The sequence below is a fragment of the Cynocephalus volans genome, chromosome 8, assembly GCF_027409185.1.
Source record: "Cynocephalus volans isolate mCynVol1 chromosome 8, mCynVol1.pri, whole genome shotgun sequence".
Lineage (NCBI taxonomy): Eukaryota > Metazoa > Chordata > Mammalia > Dermoptera > Cynocephalidae > Cynocephalus > Cynocephalus volans.
This window is the reverse complement of record NC_084467.1, coordinates 48,455,860-48,480,599: the sequence shown is the minus strand read 5'-3', so window position 1 is coordinate 48,480,599 and position 24,740 is coordinate 48,455,860. Positions and strand designations below refer to the sequence as shown.

The following is a 24,740-nucleotide window of genomic DNA, read 5'->3' as shown; positions in this document are numbered from 1 at the left end:
GTTAGCTGAGTAATTAAAGGATCTTGCAGTGGTGTGTGAGGCAGGAGGACAAAATGTTTGAGTGGGCACAGAGGGCAGAGTCTAGAGAGGAAGTTCAGAGCTCGGGAAGAAACAGACCTGCTCCAAACAACCTTGGTCCAGAGACTTCTGCTGAGTCAGGCAGTCTGAGCAGATAAAGGGATGAAGTTGGAATCTGTAATAAGAACTGACCTCTGTAAACTAATTTTAAACTCAGCTAGCCTTGGGAATTAGAAAGTATGCCATATAGGGAGCTGGAATGAGCCTGAAGTTAGAAGAAAAGTGAGACCAAAATTGGCTTAGTTGCATACTTCTGTGTGCTAGGGTCTGAACTAGGCTTTTAAAATTATTCCTGTTTATTTGAAAATAATCTTAAAACCACAAGAAAAGTGTAGGAATAAAAATACACAAAGTATATCCTATGCTCTTTACTTAGATTCACCTATAGCTGATGTTTTATTTCATTTGATTTATCATTTGTGGTTTTCCTCTCTCTTTATGTGTGTACATATATATGCACATGCACATATATTTATGCATGTACATATATACATGCATATGATTTTTTTCCCGAAGCATTCAAAAGGTGTACATATTTTGGCCTTTTACTTCTAAATATTTAGTGTGTATTTCCTAAGAACATGTATATTCTCTTATATAACCCCAGGAAAAGTTTTTAAATAAAATAAATTTAACATTGATACAATATTTTTTATCTAATTCACCATTCATATTCAAATTTGTCAGTTGGCCTAATAATTTCCTTTGTAGTATCTCTTTTTTCTCCCGTACAAGATCCTGTACAGATATCTTATTTAGTTGTTATATCTGTTTAGTTTCTTTTAATCTAAAATATTTCCACAGCCTTTCTTTGTCTTATATTACAATTTTGTAGAATAAAGCCCTCCCCCTCCCATTTTTGAATGCATAATCTGATTAGATTCCTGGCCAGAATTCTACCTAACAGGGCAGTGGTGTTGTGTTCTTCTCCAGGAATCACATGCTATCCATCTGCCCCTCTTTGTTGATGTTAATTTTGATAACCTAATTGAGGTGTTGTCCATTTTCTCCACTGCATAATTACAATCTTTCCCCTTGGAACTGATAAACAATAAGTGGGAAGACAGTTTAAAACCTGCAAATATTCTGCTTCTCATCAAAAAATTTCCCTGAATTTAGCATCTGTTGATGATTCTTACCTGACCCATCTTTACTCTGATGGCTGCAAAATGTTGATTTTATAACTCCAGTGCTCCCTTGGTATTTACCAGTCAGCACCTGTTCTACTCTAAGCAAGGCAGCCTTCCCTTCTTCCCCCATTTGTTTATCTGTCTGTTGTCAGTATGGATTCATGGATTCCTATTTTTCCTATGGTTTATTATTTATTACCATCCTTAATTATACTGGTGTTAAAAGAGTTCTGGATTAGGCAATTGGGAGCTGTTTCATAATGGCTTCTGTGTCCTTATGACATTCCTCCATCATTTTCGTTTGTTTTGAGCACTTTCCTGTTTTCTGGAATAACAAGGTATTTCAGGCTTAGTTTATGCTTGCCTGCCTCACCTCTGAGATCACCCATTTCTCCAAGAAATCCTGGTTTCTTTTACTGGAGAATGGTAGGAGAATGACCAAAATGTAAGTAGTAGGTGTCTCATTGTTACTGAGGTATCTTTGCTCCTAGGCCCTTTGAGTGGAAGGAGCTAGGAAATATTTGCATACAAACACATACATACATACCTACATACACATTCATATACAGATGCCTGTACATTTTATAAATCATGAGTTTACCCTGAAATCTCCAATTTCCAGTCTATCCCCATAGCATTCTTTCCTGTCTTCCTCCTTTCCATATTTGGACATCTCTTCTTCATAGTGAGATTGTTGGCTCCCAGGAACATCAGTGCATTTATTCATTTGTTCAGTCCCGTAGCGTAATTAAAATAATTTCAGAATTGCTTTGCCTATAACTCTACAAAAAGCAAGCCTACTAAAAGGAGTTTGGGATTTGTTTTTGCTCTTCCTGTCCAAGACTGATTGTATGCAGTCCAGTTCTGTGTTCATAAGTTATTTGATTAGATTTTTCTCCCACTTAACACACAATTGAATTAATTCACTTCTGCCTGCTTTCAGTTTTACACTTCCCCCTGCTTTCCATCCCTGTTAATTTAATTTTTTTCAGATATGTAGAGCATTAATATGCTTCCAAATGTGCAAATTATGCAAAAAGCTATACTCTGAGAATATCACCCTAAGGATATGGATCCCTTCTGCCCTGCCACCAGCCACTCCATCACTCAGTATCTCCTCATGTAGAAAAACAACTTTATTTTGGTCTGGTTTGTTTGTCCTGTGTTTCTTTTTGTAAAGACGAACAGATTTATGTCTCCTCCTTTCGTACACAAAAAGGTAGCATGCTATATAGATTGAGCTAGGCTTTTTAAGTGTCTAAATCTCATTTACCTTCCAAATCTACATATGTGCTGATGGTCCCATTTTGCTGATGAGGACATTAAGGGTCCTCATCTGTACCGTTGCAAAACTTCGTGCCTTCTTGATATATGGCATTTTTTTCTGTGCTTTATAGTTTGGTTGAAGCTGACTGATACGCCCCAAATCATAAAACATACAGATAGTGGCATGCAGTTTTTATTACATGCAACTGCTGCCACACCCCCTCCAAAGTCTTGGCTCTGGGAAGACTGACTCTTTCTTGGTTTGTAGGTCTGCGTTGTCCTTTTAGACTGGAATTTGCAGTGTTTTTAGCATAATATACACAAGGCTTATATCAAGGTGTGGGGCCCAGCTGGAATAAGCTTTGTTTTCTTTTGTTTCTTTTTTTTTTTAATTCAGGTGAAATTCATGTAACATAAAATTAACCATTTTAAAGTGGTATGTATTACATTCATGACATTGTACAACGATCACTTCTATCTAGTTCCACAACATTTTCATCATGCCCTAAGGAGACCCTGTACCCATGAAGCAATCACTCACCCTTACCACCTTTCCCCAATCCCTGGCAACCACTAATCTGCTATTTAGCTCCATGGACTTGTTTTGGATATCTCATATAAATGGAATTAAATAATATATAACCTTTTCAGTCTAACTTCTTTCACTTTACCTGGTGTTTCCAAGGTTCATCCAAGTTGTAGCAATTATACATCAGTACTGCATTTTTTTTTACAACTGAATAATGTTCCATTGTATGGCTATACCACATTTTGTTCATCCATTCATCCATTGACGGACATCTGGGAGGGATTTGAATGAAGTCAGGGAACAGAGTGGCTTGCAACCTGCCTTGTGCTATCTGTTTACTAGCCCTGTGACTTTGGACAAGCTCTTATACCAGCTTGTGTCTCATTTTCCTTATCAGTCAAATGAAGATAATAATAATATCTAACTCTTCAAGTGGTTGCAAGTAGTGAATCAGATAATGTATGAAAAGCTCATAGTGTAGCATAGCACCCGGAAAATAGTGGACCCTCAATAAACATTAGCTATTCTACTGTAAGATTGTATAAGGAAGGGAGTGGGTGGGGGAGAGAGAGTAGATTTGTATTATAATATGTGTTTTAATATGTGTTTGTTCCGTTGTAGCTGCTCAAACCTTTATGCTTTGTTTTTTTAAAAAGGCATATCTGTTTTCTCTGCCTTGTGGTTTGGTGTTTTTGCTTCCCCCCACCACCACCCCCATCACTGATCATTGAATTTTACATTCTAGAAGCAGTTCACTAGACAGAATGTCTGTAGTGGAATGTTACATAATTCACATTTGGTTTTGAAGAGCTCATTATAAAAAACCTGACACACTTCAGGAATATTAAATTACTGCAGATTGTGTGGAGCAAAGAAACATTATTGAAGCATTTCAAAATTCTAGGCGAGCCTGAATTTAACTGATAGGGTTTCACAGCTTTTACTGGGTAAAATGATTTGAGTTGTCACATGGTTTCTGGCCCTGGAGGACTTTAATCTCCTTAATTACAAAGAAATGAATTTCCTAAATAATTTGGAGTTACTTCACAGCATTTGCTCAACCTCTGGCTTTTGGAAAATGAAAGGGGATGCCAGAGTCCACACTATGGTACATTCTCTCTGTACTGCAGCTTCCTTATTTAAGTTTTTATTCAGAATGATGTTGGTTGCCTTCCATTATTGACATAGGGATGTACGACAGAAATTCACAAGTAATGCTTGTAACGCTTGAACATATTTTGTTGAACAAGTGACTCTAGAGATAAGAATTAGGAGAGGTGCTATATCGTGATTTGTAAAGTTTGAAGGGGAGAAAATGGCCCAAGTCCAATCCAGTTTTGTACACTGACTTTTAAGAATCCTTGAAATTGTATAAAATCTGTATATTTCTGCTTCTTTCCTTATGGATTATATACCTACTGTATGCAAGACCAGCATGATGGAAAGATCTTAGATTCCACCACTTATACAGGTTGTTCTCAAAAAGCAAACTTAAGTCTGTCTCAGTTTCTTCTTCTGTAAGGAGAGATAATAATATGAACTTGTGGTCACATCCCAGCCATGTGGCTTTGAGTGATAAACACAGGAAATTATGTGCCTAATAATTATTAAGTGCTTACCAGGAGGTGTGCCAGCATTCTTTCAATCATGTTATGTGTGTGACCACGCTTCATTTCCATAACAGTTCAGTGAAGTTGGCACTATTATCCCCATTGTACAGATGAAGATACTGAGGCAAAGAGGGGTTGATAACTTCCTCAGTATCACATGGCTTGTAAGTGGCTGAAACTATGAAATTGGCAAAAAATCTAAGTAGAGAGAGATTCCACTTTACTAGAGGGATCAGAAAATCTTTCTGCCTGAGGTGTCTCTCTGAACTGAACCTTAAGGGATTGGTATAATGTCAAGGCAGACGTGAGACATTTTATAGACAGAGATCCCCACAAGGAAACATGGGAAAAGTATATCGCCTCCCTACCGGACATGTGCTTCCTTTCATTAGTTTGGTTGTTGATTTCAAGCCTCCTTGCCTTCACACAACTGATCCTTCTGCCAGAAACAACCATTCATATATTCATTCCACGTACATTTATTGAGAACCTATTGGTCTTTACCCTTATTGTCCATTTGACAGAAGCATCATTCTTCAAGATCCCACAGAGTAGGGCTTATCCACTGTGAAGATTTATTGGCTCTTCCAAGCAAAGGTGAATCCTTGGTACCCCGTATGCCTGATGTTTATGCCTGTTTTAGTTCTGGTCAAATGTACTGCAGTCCCTCACATGACTGACACCTCTGCTAGACAGAGATTCTTTGAGGACAGGAATCAGGCTTTGACTATTTGCTCTTGGCCAGCATGGCTGCACAGTAAATGTCTGTTGACATGAATGAGCCAGTGTTTGCAACTGGCCCATAGTAGTTTCTTAGTAAATATTTGTTGCAATAAAATGATAAATATTATTAACAAAATTAATTATGTCTATGTATGACCAAATTTGTGACTCTGTCATCTCCCACGGAATGTTGTCCTTAGTGGGGAAGGGTTAGGAACGGTATGTGGGTTGGTGGCATGGTGCAGGTAGATGACACAAAAGTGGCAGGAGAAGTTTGCATTTTCTACTTACAGTTTTATGGACCCCATTCTACAAAGATAGTTTTCTGTTTTCCTTTGTTCTAGGCTTAGACCCTCTAGCTCAAGTACTATCATTCAGGGAAGCATCCTTTTTAAAAAATAGTTAGCTTATTAAAAAAAAAGAAGTCAGGGGTCTTTGGATAAGGTAGCAATTTCCCCATATTTAAGCCTTACTATAATTTCGTGTAGCTTTTATATTAGGCTTTTCTAGTTAAGCCATCTTTAATTGTCATGATTAAGAGGTTTAGGTCATTATTCTTTTTGAGCTGGAACTGGCATTTGAGATCAACCCTTTCAGATTAAACAGTTCTACATCTGTGGAATGAGCTAAGGCTTGGCTGTACAATTTGAAGATTCGTTTTCAGTAGCTTTTTCTTAATAGTCTTTAAAAGTGGATAACTGGTGAAATGTTTATTTGCAGTGGAACTCGACAATATAACTATCAGAGAGTCACTGGGAAAGACTGTTGACTTGACAAAGGGAATACATTAATTCAATTTAAATGAGATTGAATGAGATAATGTATGTGAAGCAGTAGCTGAGGGCATAGTATATAGTAAGTGCATGGTAAATACTAGCTGTAATTGAAGTGGTTGTATGATCATTATCATCATCATTCTTTTCCTAGCACAGTGTCTGGACTTAATCATACCTGGTTTTGTGCAGTGCATATTTATTAGAGAATGAATGAGTGAAATGTGTGTCAGCCTGCTTCTTTTCTTTTTCTCCCCATATTAAATGCTTTTCTGCTCTTATAGCTGGGGGAAAAGCTGACATAAAAATTGGTTTGCTGGAAAGTTTTTCAGCCCCATTTGTCACCTTACCTTTGGAGTCCAAATGTATGTAAACTCCATGTCCCCTCTGATGCCTGCCAGTGAGGGACAGACCACAGGTCACTTCCCTATGATCTGTTTTAGCTGCCAAGGCTCTGATCAAGCTTAGCTGATGGATGGGTGCCCTGTCATTGGAAATGTCTCCATGGGGCTAGTCAGGAAATAGGCCTTTGCTGTATTTTCTGGGTGGCATCTAGTGCTTGAAAATAAGAGACATGGAAAACAAAGAGTTGGGTTTTGTTCCTCTTGAAAATCCACACTTTGAAAGATCTATTTTGAGTTAGCTACTTCAACAAACAGTTTTACAGATAAGACTTTTATTCCCTTTGCTTTGTAAACCCTGTCCAAGGATTCATGAAATCATATGAGCAGTGTATACATGAAGACCAAGATTTTCTTGTTCTTGTATGTTTGCCAGTTCATTTTTTATTTTTATTTTTGATAATTTTTGTTTAACTTCGAAAGGGTGATTATTCTGAATATTCTCTTGCCTTGATTTGCAGCACTCAAAAAGAGTGGATGAGGTGAGCAGCTCGGGGTGTCGTTTCTGAAGGGAGGAGTCTTTCTCTTGGAGAGGAGTCCTCAATGAGCCTGGCGAGGCCTGGGATCTGTGTGAAGTGGACTAAGGATTAAGTAGGATGTCAACTGAGACAGAACTTCAAGTAGCTGTGAAAACCAGCGCCAAGAAAGACTCCAGAAAGAAAGGTAGGATTGAATTTGTTTCCTTCTTAATGGCTACTTTTCTGTGCAGGTATGACTTTTTCATCTCTGGAATTATGATATAAAGAGCTCCCTTTATGATTGCTTTTATATTTTAATAGTTATTTGGTGTTGTTGGGTTTTTTTCCCCTCATAATACAGATAGAGTATCCTTTATCTGAAATGCTTGATGCCAAAAGTGTTTTGGATTTCAGGTTTTTTTCAATTCTGGAATATTTGCATATATGTAATGACATATCTTGGGGACGGGACCCAAGTCTAAACATAAAATTCAATTATGTTTCATATATAACTTATATACATCCTCTGAAGGTAATTTTACACAATATTTGTGCATGAAACATATGACCTGTCACAGAGGTCAAGTGTGGAGTTTTCTGCTTGTGGCATCTTGTCTGCACTGAAAAGGTTTCCGGTTGGGTTTCAGATTTTCAGAGATTGGGGATGCTCAACCTATATATTTTTAATGGCTCCGATTATTCTTCAGGCAAAATCCAAAATTCTTTTCATAATATACAAAGACCTTCCAGATATGCCTTCTGCCCATCCCTTTAACCTCCCCCAGCTCAACAATTCTCCAGGCATTCTGCCTATTTTATTTCACCTTTGCATATGCCAATGGTTGTCAAACTCCAGCAGCACCAGAGTCACCTGGAGGGCTTGTTAAAGGACAGATTGCTGAGTTCCATCCCCAGCATTTCTGATGCAGTAAGTTTAGGGTGGGGCCCGAGACTACATTTCTGATTTCTCAGATGATGCTGGTCCTGCTGGTGCAGAAACCACACTATGAGTACCAAGGCACTCTTAATCCAGCCTCAAATCCTCTTGTTGCTCTACTTTATCCTCTAGGTTTGAGTTTAGCATTGCGTCCTGGGGGAGCCTTTTTTTACCCCCCAAATTGAGTTAGTTGCTTTTGTTTGTTTTGTTTCAGTAGCACATTGTTAGTATCTCACTTTATTAAAAATCCCCTATGTTTTTGTTGGTCCAGTAAACTGCGAACTCCTTCAGAGCGGTATATCTTTTTTCACCTTTTATGTCTAACCACTTAGGAAATTCTTGACGTTGAGGAGGCGCCGATATCTGGCAATAAAGGCTGTCATACACAGTGTGATAATAAAATAATTCTACCACTTGTCATGTTTTCTGGAGAATTTGGTCCCATGGCTTTATGATCCTGCCTTTCAGTACGTTTGGCTCCCTGTTGTAATGACATATAAACAACTTCCTTCCATGTGTGTGTGTATGTGTGTGTCTGTGTGTGTTTTCTCCCCGTGGTTTCAGCTCTTTTCCTCCCTTGTTTTCTCAGCTGCATGGAAGAGGATTAACAATGCTCTCTTTCAGGTCTTGAAATCTGTCAGTGTGGGCTTGCAAACTGGGATGCCCTTGGCTGCTTTGTATAGGCCATGATTTGTTTGGGACATCACTGTGCCTGCCTAGCCATGTTTTGTGATGGCATTTGTCTGACTCTATATGAATCAAGGGATAGAAATGTAATACGTATGCAGCTTTTGGACAGTCAAAACCCCAGGAAGTACTATAAATTTTGCTTCTGATGCTTATTTGAAACACAAATATTTTGGAGGCAGTCTATTTTATTCCCTGAAACTTAATGCAAACCTATTTTTTATGCATCATGGTCTAAGTATAATAGAGGGAAAGCAAAGTGGGTGAGAGAATAGGTCTTGGGAGAACTCTATCTTGGAAAAAAAGAGATTGCAGAGCCGGTATGTACTAGAATTCAAATGCTTTCCTAGTGGAAACTGACAAGTTATGTTTTTGCTTCAAATTTAACCTTTCCACTAAACTTGTGCTCTTGAATGCTTAATTTATTAAAAATTGTATCTCTGTGCATGTTTTTGCATTCTTAATTTTAATGTGCAAAACCAGAAGCTTTCTGAAGAGAGGACTCAGGTTTTCAGGACATTGGTATGGTTGGGGATTTGGGACAGGAGCGTGAAGGTGACCTTTTTAGAACCTCCCTGTTTTCACGTCCTAAGAAGCTCTAATGAGTGGCTAATACCACAGAGTCTTGGGTGGGCAGGCAAACCTGGGTTCCAATTCTGGCTATACCACTTTCTCACTGCAAGACTTTAGAAAGTTATTTAACCTTCATGGGCTTTATTTTTCTCTCCTATAAAATGGAGATAAAATATTGCAAACCTCAAAGTCTCACTATGAAGATTGATTGAAATACGGAAATTAAAATATTAGTATGGTACTTGGCATGCATTAAATGCTTGACAAAGATTAGCCATGTTTCTCCTCTTCCTCTTTTCCCTCCCTTTTCCTCCTTCTTCTGTCCTTACTTCTCTTCCCCTTCCTTCCCTGTCATCCTTTTCTGTTTCTCTCCTCTCCTCTCTTGACTCTTTTTCTCTCCTCCCATCATTCTGTCTCAGTCAGCTTGAGCTGTCATCCTGAAATGCTATAGACTGGGTGGCTTAAACAACAGTATTTTATTTCTCACAGATCTGGGGGCTAGAAGCCCAGGATCAAAGTGCTAGCTGATTTGTTTCCTGGTGAGGTCTCCCTTCCTCTCTTTCTCTCCCTCTTCTTATTCGGCAACTAATCCCATCCAGATGACCCAACCTCATACTGTTATCTAACCCTAATTACTTCCGAAAGGTCCCATCTCCAAATACCATCACATTGGATGTTAGGACTTTAACATAAATTTTGGTGGGACACAAATATTCAATTTATAACACACCCCACCTGCTTCTCCTCCTCCACCTCCTCTTTCTCTTCTTCATCTTCATATCATCATCATCATTGTTACATTGTTTTGTCTTATCCTATTTTGTAGACAAGGGGCTCTTAAAAATTATACAGCTGACTTGTCCCAGAGTAAAATTTTATAAGTGTTTGTAATTGTACAACAGTGATAAACAACCTTTTTTCTTAATATGCTTGTCTGGACTAAGATAATATGAAAGCTCATACAGATATCAAAAAGAGAGCAAATGTGCTACCAACAGCATTAATTCATTTCTTCTTCAATTTCAACTATGGAATAATAAATAGAACTTTAAAAAGAATAAACAATTTCTATATTAATCTTGAATCTTGAATATAATAATGTTGTCAAACTCTTTTACTAATCCTTTCCCTCTTCAATCCTGAAGTACTTATTCCTTTTTCTTGTCTTATGGCATTGGCTGGGTCTGTCAGTATGATAGTAGGTATTTTTATCTTGTTCCTGAATTAATAGAAGTGCTTCTAATTTACATTTAAGTCTATAAGATTCTTCATTAGTTCTCCCTTATGTACTATTTTTGGATAAGTATTTTTTTTAATTCTGCATTTGCATGTTGGATTTTACCTCATGCTTTTTCTGTATTTATTTCAGTGATTATACATATTTTTCCTCTTTTAATTTATATTGTGGTTGATTTGACTGATAGATTTTCTAAACTTTATTTCTGGGGTAAATCTTACTTGGTCATAGTGTATCATTTTCTATACCCTGCTGGATTGGATTTGTTAGGTTAAGAAATGGTTTTCATATCTATATGAATCAGCCAGATTGGTGTATAACTTTCTTTTATTGTACAACCTTTGTGTCTGGTATTAGTCAAAATTACATCTTCATGTAATGATTCTGGTAGGAAGGAAACACTGAATAATGTTTAAGACTCTTTCTGGAAAAATATTATTTCCTTTTTTAAGTAATTTCATTTAACTTTTTAAAAGCTATACATGCTTATTACTGAGACTAGAGAAGACAATGCAATCATGCATAATCCCATGAAACAAAAATAAGTACTACTAACATTCTGAGTTATTTCCTTTTCACCTGACTTTCCAGAATAATATGTGGTTGAGATCATACTACTCATACAATTTTATATTCTATTTGTTATTTGACATTATATCAATAGTACATTTCTCATATTATTTCATGATACTACAGAATAGGAGAGTTTTTCCATCTTGGTGAGATTTAGAAGATTCCTGGGGCAGATATTTTATTATAAAAAAGAATACCTGACAGTGTGGGTCATCTGTTGTGAGAGTGGCAAAAAGAAATTTAAAGGGCCGTTCAGAATTTCTCACAAAACTACCACCCTGGTTCTTTAACCCAGACGGTTAAAAGCAAGACAGATGATTTCAAATACAAGTCACACAGAGGCATATTTCACCACAAAATGAGTTTCTAGACATGCCATGTATGAAGCATAACTAGAATATTCACAATTTAAATAAGAGATGGAAGTAGTGAAAAATAAAGTTGTTTTCTTCATTTCATTTTTATTGGATTGTGTCACTACACATACAACTTGTCAAATGGTGCCTATTTCAGGAATGGATTTTGATGGACGGCCAGAGGAAGAGAATACATTTTCAGGTTTGTTACCTACTATCAAAGGGAGAGAATCAGTTGACACAATTTTTGTTATTTGTAATTCTGGTATTGGGGTACCCAGTGGAAGATTGTGGTAGAGGATCCCATGATGAGCAGACACAGACATTTCTGGGGGCGGTGCCTGGGGTGTTCAGTTAGTGCCATCTGGCAGCTTAGTGTAGTGGAAAGAGTATTGACATCAGAGCCGAGCAGACCTAGTTTTTAATTCTGTTTTCCTTATCTGTTGTGTAACTAGAGACATTGTTAGCTTCTTTGAGCCTGGTTTCACTTATCTTTAAAGGGATGTGTGTGTGTGTGTGTGTGTGTGTGTGTGTGTGTGTGTGTGTGTGTCTGTCTGTCTGTCTGTCTGTCTGTCTGTCTGTCTTAATAAGACTTCCACTTGTCATTAGAAGTATAGGGGAGATATCATGGATAAAGAAAAAAGAGCCAGCTTGGGGCCTGCAACATGGCAGTGGCTTAGTTGGTGCTAGTTTTTCTGTCTGCTTCTTTCTGAGATCACAGTTCAGAATCATCTCCTTCTCTTCTACAAACACCTGGAAATACAATCATGCATTGCTTAATGATGGAGATATGTCCTGAGGAATGTGTCATTAGGCCATTTGGTCATTATGCAAATATCAGGGTGTACTTACACAAACCATATTGGTATAGCCTACTACTCACCTACGCTATGTAATATAGCCACTGTCTTACATATGATCTGTCACTGACTGAAACATCATTTGTCATGCAGTGCATGACTGTAGTTAAACTTACTTTCCATATATTTATGTTAGAGAGAGACCCAAGTATCATCATTAACAGTAACAACAAGATACCGTATTATTTCCTCCTAGAAGGATTTTGGCCCTGAGAATCAAGGTGCTAATGGGGGACAGGAGAAGTTGGTGGTCACATGGCAGATGTCTTGGCTTTGGAGTCACAGCAAACCAAGTTTGAACCCTGGCTTTGTGTCTTAGTAGCTGTGCTAACTTTTAGAGGTTTCTTAGAAAATTTGGGTCGTTAGGTTAAGGAATGGTTTCAGTAATGTCACACTCAGGGTCCTGACTGCTGAAATGGCTAGTTAGCCCCAGGAAATAGCCTCTGCTAACACTGGCTTACCTCTCAGGAGCTTATAAAGGCATATGCATATTAACGAGCCCATTGGATCCTCAGGACCTTGGGAGATTAATTTTTTAAAAAATTTTTTTCATCAGGCTTATTTATCATCGCTTCTATCTGCTGCTCTTGTCCTGCATGGGAGGCAGCCTGGGGTTAGTCAAGACCCAGATTTGGGTTCATGACTAAGGCCCAGTATTCTACATAGAGTCAAGGTAAAGAAACTGTGCCTTCCCCTCTGACCCAACTCCCACCAGCCCTGAGAGGCAGCACTTGGCTTAGTACTGTTGGACATGAAGAGAAGGTACCCTTTTCTCCAGAGGTACATCGGCTAGTCAGTGAGAAAAAGGAACTGATCCGTCTTTAAGTGGATGCCTGTTTCAAGAATAACTGAGAGAATGAACAAGAAATACAAAGGAAAATGGACCATGTTGTCAAGCTACAAACTTTTATTAGTAGCCATGTTTTATGTTTCCTGCATGCTAACCATTTTAGATAAATCATCCCTAATGAGCCCAACTCTCCTATCACCCCACTGAATACATAAGAAAATAATGTTCAGAGAGATCGAGAGACTTGCCCCAGGTCACATGGCTTGTCTGCATGAGCTTCAATGCACTGGGTCTGCCCAGAGCTGAAGTTTGTACCGTCTTCCCTGCATGCCTTCTGTGGGTTTGCTCTATGATTTGATACTGGGGAGTGTGGAGGTCGGGAGCTGTGAAAAGCATTATAGAAGCTACACTCCTCTTTGTGGGAGCAGGGACATGGAAACTGATTAGCCACATGATGTAAATTTATGGCACCATTCTGTCTTAGCAGGGTTTTGGATCTTGGTGAGCTAACTGTTTCCTGCGGACTTTGTGATTTGCAGTCTTTGGGAATTCAAAATCAAGAATTTAATTATAAGAAAATATAAATTTCTCCAGTGCTGATCAGTAAAGTTCTTGGGCTGAAGGATTTGGAGGGAGGGAGTAATGTCTTGGGGCCAAGAAGTCCAGTTCTTTATGGTAAGAGTGACTGTCAGATCATATGATGGGCACTGGAAGGAGACTTCTGAATTCTCTGTGATTACATGGTTATGAATTCATTACTCACCCACTCAGTGTGGCCATTCCCTGAAGACAGACTCGTTTCAGATTTAATTGGTGACTTAGTTCAGGACCTCATTCTAACTGGTCCCCTTGTAAGAAGTCAGGTATTATTCTCCAAACTCTTCTTCACGCCTCCTTTTCCTCTTGAACTGGTTCTATGACCCCAGCAGCACATCCCATAAGACAACTCATGGAGCCCTTTGAGATATGGTCCCTGCCTCCTTTTCTGTCACTTTGCCTTCTCATACCCCTAGTCAGACTGAGATTCAGGTCACAAGGTGCATCTCTATGGGTTTTGTGCAGACTGATCCCTCTACCTGGATATCTCTTATTTACCCTGTTCACTTGGCTACTCCTGTTCATCCTTCAGCACTCAGCAACCATTTGATTGGGCCATCATCCTCAACATGTTGAGCTTCCGAACACCCTCAGTTATTTAATCACTGATTATCAGCCTCTATGACCTCCCACATATCTTTCAAATCCATTCATTCTTTCTTTCCTCACTGCTCCCACCTGAAGGTAGTGCAGGCTGCCTTCATCTCTCACCTTATCATCCTACCACCCTCCTAAAAGGTCTTCAGGTTTCACAATTATCCATCTCCAAGCTCTTCTTGGCACTGCTCACTAATGTGGAGATTTGATCAGGTCATGCCCCTGCTACAGCCCTTCAGTGACTGGCTCCTGCTGACCTCAGGATAAAGCCCACTCTACTTATCCAGCTTCAGAGAGACCCTGTCTGGTTTGACCCGTCCTTATCTGCCCAGGCACATTTCTCACCACTCTTCCTAATCATACTCCACTCAGTGGCTCAACTGTATTAATTTTAGTTCCCTGACCCTACCTTGGTGTTTTTCAGAGGGGTTTTGCACATGCTTTCCTTCTCCTAGGAATACATTTTTATTTATTCTTTTCAAAACTAACTCCATGCATCCTTTAATTTAGAGTTATATATCAATTTCTCCAGAAATTGCAACCCACCCATGTGTCCCCAGTTATGGGTCCTGACTATCTAGTGTGCTCTCAAAGCACCTCATATTTTCTCCATCTTAATATATTATTAATTATCTTTTTACTCCTCTTTATCACTCACCAGGCTGGGATTGATTCGGTTTTGTTAGCTACTGTTCTACCACTAAGCACAATGTTGAAAGATGTAGGTATGTGACAATGTTTGTTGAGTGAATAAATGAGTGAATGAATAAACTTATAACTAAGAAAGCCTCAGCCAACTCCCCTGGATTTGTGAGGGGTCACATAGCACTCTCTACTTAACTCAAATCGTCACACTCACCACATTTTTCCTATAACTTTTTACTTATGTCTCTGCCGTTAGCTATAAGTTCCTAGCCCAGTACTTGGCACATGGTAGGTACTCAGCAACTGTTTGTTGAATTAATTATCATAAAGCATGGGGGAGAATGATTTGCACAGAGAAAGAAAATTTAAAAAACACAAACATCTTCTCTAAGAGCAGGCCCTTGAGATTCTTATTATGCGGCATTCAGGATTCCTACCATTCAGACAGCTACTTCTCCTTTTGTGATGTGTGTCCAATCATGTCTGGTGCCATAATTTAGCGTGATGTGGGCCATATTGGTAGTAAGAGCTATAAGATTTGCCATATTAGTTCATCCCACTGCTTCATTAAGCTCAGTGTGTTGCCTCTGGCAGCGGCAGGGCCTGCATCTTGATGTTTGGAAGAACAAAGCCCTTCACATTAGCCCTCCAAGTCCTTGATATCACGGCGTCGGGTTAAGTGTATGCTGCTTTTCTTAGTTGGAGAGTCTTCATCTTTGCAGATAATCAGTAAATGACCTAGAGCATGAGCTTTTATTATCTGTGTGCGTTTGCTGAGCAGACAATGTTCCCAGGTGTGCTGGGATTTCAGCAGTCTCCTCCTATTGCAACAAAAGCTTATAGAATGGTCAGAGTACACATGTTGCAAGACTGAGTGTTTCTGTACAGTCCATTAAGAGAGTACACATAGATTGGGCCGACCCCGTGGCTCACTTGGGAGAGTGCGGAGCTGGGAGCACAGCGGCGCTCCGCCGCGGGTTTGGATTCTATATAGGGATGGCCGGTGCGTTCACTGGCTGAGCACGGTGAGGGTGACACCAAGCCAAGGGTTGCGATCCCCTTACCGGTCATAAAAAAAAAAAAAAAAAAAAAAAGAGAGTACACATAGATTAAAGGCAGAGGAGAGGGGAAAATGGAGGTGAAAGAGGAACTAATGCATGTTGTTCATATGTCCAAGTTTCCTTAGTTAACTTAAAAACAGCCTTTAGACAAGTACTCCCATTTTATATAACAGGCAACTGAGGCTCTGAGAAGTAAACAGCCTGACTGAGATCACACGACTTGTAAGCAGAGGGACCCATTTGCACCTAGATCTCTCTGACCCCAGAGCCTGTCCACATGGTTAACATTAGACTAAACTGCATCCTACTGAATAGTATGTCCTCTTACCAAATACCAAGTCATGCTTGCACTGAAAGACATCTTCCTGCAGATTCCAATGGTAGCATCTTTAGATGGAGATTGCCTCAGCAAAAGAAAAGAATGATGGCAGAATGTGTTGTGCAGTTAGAAAGATATGGGAAGCACTGGAACTCCACCTCTCTTGTGGCCTGCAGAAAGTTGCCACACATGAGACTCCACATGATTGAGAAGAAAACACTTCCCTTCTGAGGAGGATACCAGTTATTCTATGTTTTCCAGATATAAAAAGGTAAAGAGTAGGTGGACTTGAGAAATTTTGAATGTGTGTAGATAGAAATATAGTAAAGGAAAGCAGCATTTCTAGATCTTAACTTAGAAGAAGCAGTACAAAAGTATATACCTGTAAATTTTGCAAACTCCCTAAATCTATAAATATTATCATCAGCCCAGTTTTCCTCCTAGTGGGCATCCCTACACCAGAAATAATAATGAGGATGCTGGTGATAAAGGAAGCTGATACCTGTGAGCAATTACAAAATACCCAGGCAGTGTACTCAAACCTTTCCATGTGTTTTCTCACTCGGAACATTCTTTTGAGCTAGCTAGTTTTTAAACATCTCAAGTTTATGTGATGAGGAATGTGAGAGATTGGAGAGGTGAGACAGTCGGTGTGTAAGCCAGAGTCTGTGCTCTGATGGGCCCTGCAGTTCTGTCTCACTTATCAAAGCAATGAATGGTGCACATGCCTTACATGCACCTGGCACCTTCTAACACATCCTTGACCATGCATGAGTCTGCTTCAGCTCTCCTCTCAGCCTAGAAGAAGTCCCACCTGATCCTCTGGGACACAGCTCAAGCGGCACTGCTATGAAGCTCTTCCTAGCATTCCTCTCCCTCCATGAAATTAAGCCTTCCTTCCTCTGGGATTCATAGTATACTGTTTTCACCCCAGATGAAGTTCTTATTTCCTTCCATCAGTTAAGATTACATGTATATACCTTTCTTCCTTGCTACAGCGTGTGTTAAGCTGAGACTTGATGGTAAGGACTGGGTCTTCTGCATCATTATAACCTCTCAAAGCTGGGAAGAAGAGAATTAACGAGTTCAGTGGGGAAAATGGGAAATGACATAATGTGACTACTAAATGCCAGGCGGAGACTACAATAACTTTAAAAATCTTCACTAGAGAATACGAGTTTGGTAATACTTCCATTTTGCAGATGAGGAAATATACCCAGATAAGTAAAGAATATGTTCATGGTCACTTATCATGTAAATGGAAGAACAGGAATTTTAAACTCAGGTGTAAATGATCCAAAGCACAGGATCTTTCCACTACTCCATGCTGTTTTCCAACAGTGGCCATCAAATAAAACCTCAGTGAAAGCTTAATTCCTACGAGTCTGATTTCTGTTGCAACATGGTAGTTACAGATGCAATTTACCTTTAGAAGGATTTATATATCATTACTGCAGATTCACTTCCCTTAAATTTGGGGCCATCATTGCTTGAGCCTTTTACCCTCCCCTGGCTGGCGATACTGCTCTAGGGAGAACTTGCATTCCAATTATTAAACCAGAGACAAGAAAAGCCACGCAGGAACTCACATTGGAAGAAGCCCAGCAGATGATGAATAGCAGACCTGAATCTTATCATGTATTTCAGGATGATGTACGGGACTGTTGGAAACTGCCTTTGACAAATGTGCACGGGAAGGGGAATTATCTCCAACAATGAAAAATGTTCTTATTATGTGATTCTAAAAAGGATCAGGACCCCTATCATTGGGAAAATGATCATCCCCGTATCCCTTATTAACAGCGATACGGAAGCGTGTGCTAAAGACATTGGATGTCATACTGAAGCTGTGATGGATAGCCGTGAGTGCCGAAATCAGGTTGGACTTATGAAAGGTAGCTTGATGCTTGACAGCAGGTAGGAAATGTGCAACTCGCTAAGGTCTCTTTTAGTTCTTGCTTCATGAGGCTCTGCAAGATTCGTTCCTGCTATCTTAGCCAATACCCAGTGGCTTTTGGTCAGGTTGAAACTGTGATTAAATAGTAGAAGGTCTGTGATATAAGTTTATAGGAAATAAAACCATTTCCATAGAGAGAAGAAGACTAATGCACCAGGCATTTTAAGTATTTACTCTCATTTTCCTTTCACATTTCACGTGCATATGTCGAAACCTAGTCATAGAGATTCACTGAGCTGCCCACGGCTAGTAACTAGCATAGTTAGTACTTGAACCTGAGCAGTGTGATTTCAAAGTCTTTGCTTTGTTGATCATAGTAGCTTTTAAAAAATAACATCCCAGGTGGAGTTCTAAACTGTGGAAAATGAAACAACCGCATGCACATGTGAGGTGCCTGTTGCAGTCTTTAGCACACAGTAGGCATTCAAGAGATTCTGGTCAAATCAAGAATTGTCAACATCTTCATTTTTTTCAGGGCTGTGTGATGATTGCCGAGTTTTTGAGTTCCTTCCTTTCTTTTCTCCCTTCATTTCCTCTCTCCCTCTTTCCTTATTTATTTCCTTTATTCCATTTTTGAGCATTTTCTAAAATCAGGCAGGGTGCTGGCCACAGAAAGATTATGGACAAGTCCTGGGCTCAAGGAACTTAAGATCTATCATGAACGATTGACAGCTAAGGAGCAATTATAGTGTATTGCAGTAAGTTGAAATCACATAGCAGAGGTAACCAACTGTTGAAGGACTTCCCAGAGATTGTGAGATTAAAATAAAGATTCTGGGGTTCAGATTGATTTTTTTTTTTTTTTAGTTTAATGCTTTGTGAAATATCCCCTATTATTATAGACATTGTCTACCTACTGGATTTAAATTCCTACTTGTGAAAAATAAGTCCTGCCCTGTCCTCCAGCAAAAGGAAGACCAGCAGATCAGAAATCTTACTGGACAGTAACTTTCTCTCTTCTAGAGTAAAATCTCCTTCACGTTGTAAATATCTTTTATTCATTTCATATTATGCATAGGGTCAGGTATGTGGTATGTGCTCATTAAGCATTTTTTTTCATTAAGATTTGTTGGACAATAGAATAGCCTATATTAGATAGGTAATTCTTTGACGTTTTGCCTACGTTTTCCTAGAATCAGTAGTTTATATTCCATTAGTTTTGATGTTTTGAAATAACGATTCCAGTGGGTTCTCCTCCCACTCTCATAGTTATAGATTACAAATAAATTTTGTGTAATTTGCCCATGATGGTCAGTTTTAACAGCAGCCTCAAGCACTATGTAGGGAATTCTGAAGTCATGTCCTGGCCTTGTGTGAGAACAGTGAACACTCAGGTATATTTTCTTTTAATCTTCTTTTTTCTGTACACGAGTATGTGCATACAAGTATGCAAACACATACAATCTAGTCTGATCTGTGTATTTAATTCTGCATTACTTTTTCACTAAGACTCACAATTTAAGCTATTCCCATATCATAATCTCTTTGCCATTATCATTTTTTAAAATGCTAAGTGATCTAATTTTCTGTAGCTTTTTCTCACACAACTTCTTTCCTGATCGTTCTGTGACTGCTGCCACTTTTCACCGGTCCATTCCCAAATTTGCTAACACTTGTTTAATTTGCTAACACTTGTTTAATTTGTGGCATACAGAACGGCTTTTAGTAGTTGATGGTTCATTTCTCTTTTCATCCTTGAACTGGTGCAATGTGTATCTTCTGCATTTTCTGGTCAGGGGAAGATGCTAACTTGTTTTCCTGCACTGAGATGAAACCAAGACTTTGGGATGGGGTCTGCTTGGCAGGTGTGTCCCCATCGGGGAACACCACTCTAGTAAAGCATTGAGCCGTGATCTTAAGTGCCTTTTGCAGTTTGAATCTTTCAGCCTCAGCTTATCAACTTTAATATGTTGTCCTGGTGCCTTGATTTTTTGGTTCATCTGTTTTAATGTGATGAAATGTAAAATTCAAGCTTAGTTTTGTCCTCTCACAATGACTTTAGGGGTTTTTAGCTGATAACCGATTCTTTGAATGTTAAGGATTCGAATTTTAAACAGCCAAAAATACACTTTCCTGATAATCTGTCATCAAGTGATTAGTGCAACTATTTAGTTCTGGTCATCGTCCTACTCTTGGTAGATTTATTTTATCTTCTTAGAATTCTACTGCCGCCCTCTCTGTCTGGGAGACTGGAGATGTCATTTAAACATTGCTTATTAGGATTCCATTATTTGTCTCTCCTATACAGTCAGCTAAATCAAAAAGTCAGACAGTGTTTTTAAATTGCAAATTTAAATGACAATTTATAGACCAGGCCTACTGGAAATTTTCTGTCCTTGGCATCCATCATTGCTTGTGTGTTTATAGTTTTATATTCTCTCTCTTTTTCTCTTTATCTTCTTGAGAGCATAGTTCACATATCCATCAGAAGGATCAGAACTGCTTACAATCAAACAAAAAATGCAATAAATCTCTCGGAAGGCAGGAAGAAAAAGACCTATCCCAGACTACTTAAATATTAGTTCTTTCCTCCTCCTGACCCTCCCTTGCCTCTTAAAGAGGAAACTTGCATTAGTCACACATTTTAAGCGTTTGAGCCCATGGTTTAAATTCAGAAAAAATAAACATTCACTGAGGGCCTGAAATATGCCAGGTATTGTCATTTTAGTTAATCTGCATGAAAAACCCAATAATAATACAGTATTATTAGTAATATTATGATGGCTAATTTTATTGAGCACTTACTAAACACCAGACGCTATTCTAAGTGCATTTTTTGCTGAAAGAGGAAACTGAAATTCATGGGCAGTGACTTGCTCAAGGCCTGAAGCCAAACATGCCGTGTAGCTCCAGCCTCTGACTTAGAACATGTCCACCACTCTCACCTCTATTTTTATTTTCAGTAAAAGAATTTGGGACCTACGTAGTATCTCTGTTTTATAAGAATGACAGGTTGAAAAGTCTTCTCACTATGCCTTGCTGAGTTTTAATTTTTAGCAGATTGGGTTAGAAGAGATGGCTTTAAACCTTGAAATCATCTTCTTTTATCGGTCCATTTTCTCTGGGATCAGAGTAGATTGGCAAAGCATTATGATCTTCCATTTCAAAGCTGAAGGATTATCCATCTCGATGGGTGAAATCATCTCTAAAATCCTTCTGAAGCTGGCTGCAGAGCTTGGTACATTTCAGAAAATGCCTGTGGCCCCCAGTAACTTCAGTGGTGAGAATTAATAGGGTAAAGTTGGCATCTGGAAGACCCACTACATACATTGGGTCAGACTTTTACTTTTATAGCAGGAGCCTGCAGGTCTTCTTCCTGTTCAGTCTATACTTAGCAGGCTTTAATGTCAACAATAGATGGGGCAGTCAAGGGCTGGTGACATTCCAGCCAGACATAGGAGGTAAGGACATGAGGCAAAAAGATTTCCTGATGCCTGTGAGAAATGATGGGGAGGGAGCTGGGGGGGTTAGGGGAGCCATCAGAACATAGTGTAGATTTGACCAAGTGAAGAGAGGCAGAGTAGAAGAAGGAATGTTGGGTGGAAGCATCTTAGACCTCGGTGCAGTCCTAAGGAAATTTCAGCAAGGCTGCTGGGGAGTCTTGAGTAAAGGCCGTCCTCAGAGGAGTCTCCTCTCTCCTGGGAAAGGGCCCTTCTGAGAATCCTGCCTGTTTGTCACTGGATGGGCGCAGCCTGTGGGAAGCGTGGTTGCAGTGCAGATGTGGAGATGGGTGTTTGAATGCAGCGTTTGGGGCGGTTGGTCAGTTTCTTTCCCTGCAGTTGGAGGTTGGCAGGGTGCATTCTTATGGCCCTCATCTTGCGACAAACTAATACACAAAATATGTAAATATCATAATTTGCTATGCGACATCCCCTCTAATTTCTTCACCTTGCTAGCATCTGGTGCAAACTAGCAACTGAGATTCTTCTCCTCCGGCCACCCCAGGCCACACAGGCAAAGGCAGGCAAAAGTGGGTTAAAAGAGGGAGCTCATGAAAAGTCAGAGTCCCAGAGTATCTGGCCAGTTAGTCCAGCAATTCCCAGAATATTTCAACTTCTCATAGTCTGCAAGGGCTGAAAAGGGGGATACAGAAAGCAGAAAAAGGGGGTTGATAGCCCAAGAAGGAAGCCCAGTGTTCTTCCCACCCATGTTCTTATCACAAACAAAAGGAGATGTCCATCTGGCCACTGCCCTGCCCCCATGCCGGGAAGGCTGGGTGTCACATTGCTTAAACATCTTCCTGATGGCCAATGTGCATAAGGCCTTATTTAAACACACTCTGTTAACCATCACCACTACCAGTGTGGCAGGTGTTCTTTAGAATATAGCCTAGCGATTGTGTTACTGTCTTCAGAATTACAAGTTGATCAGTCACAGCTCTGCTATTTATTTATTAAGCTGTGTGACTCTGGGCAACTTCTAAATCCTCTATGCCTCCATTTCCTAATATGTAAAATGGGAATGACAATACCCAGCTCTCAGAGAGGGAATTCAGACCTCATGAAATTATGTATGCGAGTGCTCAGCACATGGTTTGGCGCGCATATATATATATAGTGAAATGCTAGTTTACTGCTACTGTTGCTTTGAGAAAACCAAAGCTCATGCAGCGTGGCTGATACTTGGGACCTTTAGGTTTGTGGGAAGGGTTCCGTGCAGGCCCTCACTGCCTGGCTCTGTGTTCACAAGGTGGGGGTGGTGGGCGGCACCCCCTGCCCCTTCCCTCCCTTCCAGGATGTTACAGCTCAGCACTCCAGTGTTCTCTGCTGCTGCTTAAGCACACCGTGCTGCTTTATGGCCCCCGCTCAGCCTTCATGTTGTCCTTCCTCTGGAATCATGTGGCTGCTGGGCACAGAACCCACTCATGAAAGAAGCCATCTGGAAGGCCGGGCCTGAGGGCCTGGAGCCTTGCACTGCACTGAAAGTCAGACGCTACCATTCTCTCTCCAGTAGCTCTGCTCTACTGCTTCTCTTTGCTTTGTTTTCAGACACCTGCTTCCTGCTTCTCCCTCTCCATAGGCAGGCTTACCTCTGTCACTGTGCTCATGGCCAGCTCTAATGGCAGCTTCATTCAAGATCTCAACCAAGACTGAGTCACAGAATCCCCATTACAGGTTGCAGACAGAGAAAATCTGTAAAGCTCAGCCCAGCTCTGACAGTGGCCACCTGTGGTCTATTCAAGAGTTAGGAACATATAATGTGACAGCACTTATTACAGTCCACACTGTGAGTGATTGGGAGGGGGCAGTGTTCATTAATATGCAAAGTAGTGAGGTGTGGACTGAAGAGGCACACCTACCAAAAAGATTGAGCCTAGATGTCACTTCTTCCAGGAAGCCTTCCTGGACCCAGCCAAACACTCCCCTGGGCTACTTGGATTCTGGGCTGTGATACAGTAGCTCTCATGGTATGCTATATTTTCCTCATCCCTAAGTCTGTCTTCCCAGCAGACCACGCCTCTGAGGGCAGGGATAGGATCTAGCTCCTTTTCACCAACCCCACCTGTAGCCCACTGCCTGCCACGAAGTCAGTGCTCAGTAAATATCTACAGCATTGCATATCATCAGGGAGATAGACAAATAATTGCACTGCACAATGCGAGATACTTCCCAGTGACAATACGAAACAATCCTGCCAAAAAAACAGCTGTTTTCCCCTTCAAAGTGTGGTAAACGTTGGTGGGGACAGATGCAGAGCTCTGACAGTGGCTTTTCATGTACAGGCAGGTTCTGTGTCTTTGATCCCCAATTCCTTCAGCTTTTGAATCTTAAAGAGTCTTCTGCAGCTACCCACTTAATAGCCATCCGGCACCCCATGCATTAATGCCAATTAGCCAGGGAAAGAGGAAAACTTTGGGGACTTAATGAGCTGAGTTGGCCCCTGTTCAATCAGCACTTTGGCCTGTGTCTTTTGAGCTACTTCAGCCGACTGGATGGTATCAAGTTAACCTTTCTGGGGAAAGTCTTACAGAGGCATTTTTGCTTTAGCTTTTTCCAACTTTCAGTTTACTTGGGGTGACTGACCTAAAGATTTTAGAGTAAAAGTCTTTGGAAGTCTAAGCCCCCACTATACCTACATTCCCTCCCCCTGCATCCACCTTGACCCCACCTGTTATAATTGATGGTCTGAGTTATAGGGACAGCTCAGGTGTCACATCTCCAACATGCCTGAGTTTGAACCCTTGCCTCTCCATGTGAGGCAGTGTGATAGGGCCAGAGCATGGTGCCTGCAGTAATAGAAGCTCAGTGAATACTGGTGGAAGGAATCTCGCCCGGCATGTTGCCTTTCACAGATGAGAGCGTCCTTGAGGACACTTTGTGTTCATTGCAGTGTCACTGGCCCCTATACCAGTCCCTGGCACATAGTTGCTGCCTGATAAATATTTGTTGAATGAATGAATGAACAAATGGCGAGTGGTAATTAAGAGCTCTAGCAGGAGAGAGGCCTGGATGTGAATCTTACTGCTTCTTGCCACTTCTGAACATGGTGAATATGGGCCATTTAATTAATCTTCCTCAGACCCTGGTCCTTCATCCTTGGTTGGGAAGACCAATACCTTTCATTGTTTGGGGCTTAACTATAA

The 24,740-nt window shown here is 40.2% G+C and overlaps 1 protein-coding gene across 2 annotated transcripts in view; it reads left to right on the top strand.

Moving 5' to 3' along the window:
* Positions 1–7,100: 7,100 nt before the first annotated feature.
* Positions 7,101–24,740, top strand: part of DAB1 (DAB adaptor protein 1) — a 253,974-nt gene continuing 236,334 nt past the window's right edge. Inside the window, exon 1 of one of the 2 annotated variants that reach the window (XM_063106628.1) lies at positions 7,101–7,173. In XM_063106628.1, coding sequence (XP_062962698.1) covers positions 7,107–7,173 — 67 coding nt within the window. In that variant the 5' untranslated portion in view covers positions 7,101–7,106. The remainder of the gene's footprint in view (positions 7,174–24,740) is intronic. The other variant, XM_063106627.1, reaches the window with a different exon arrangement.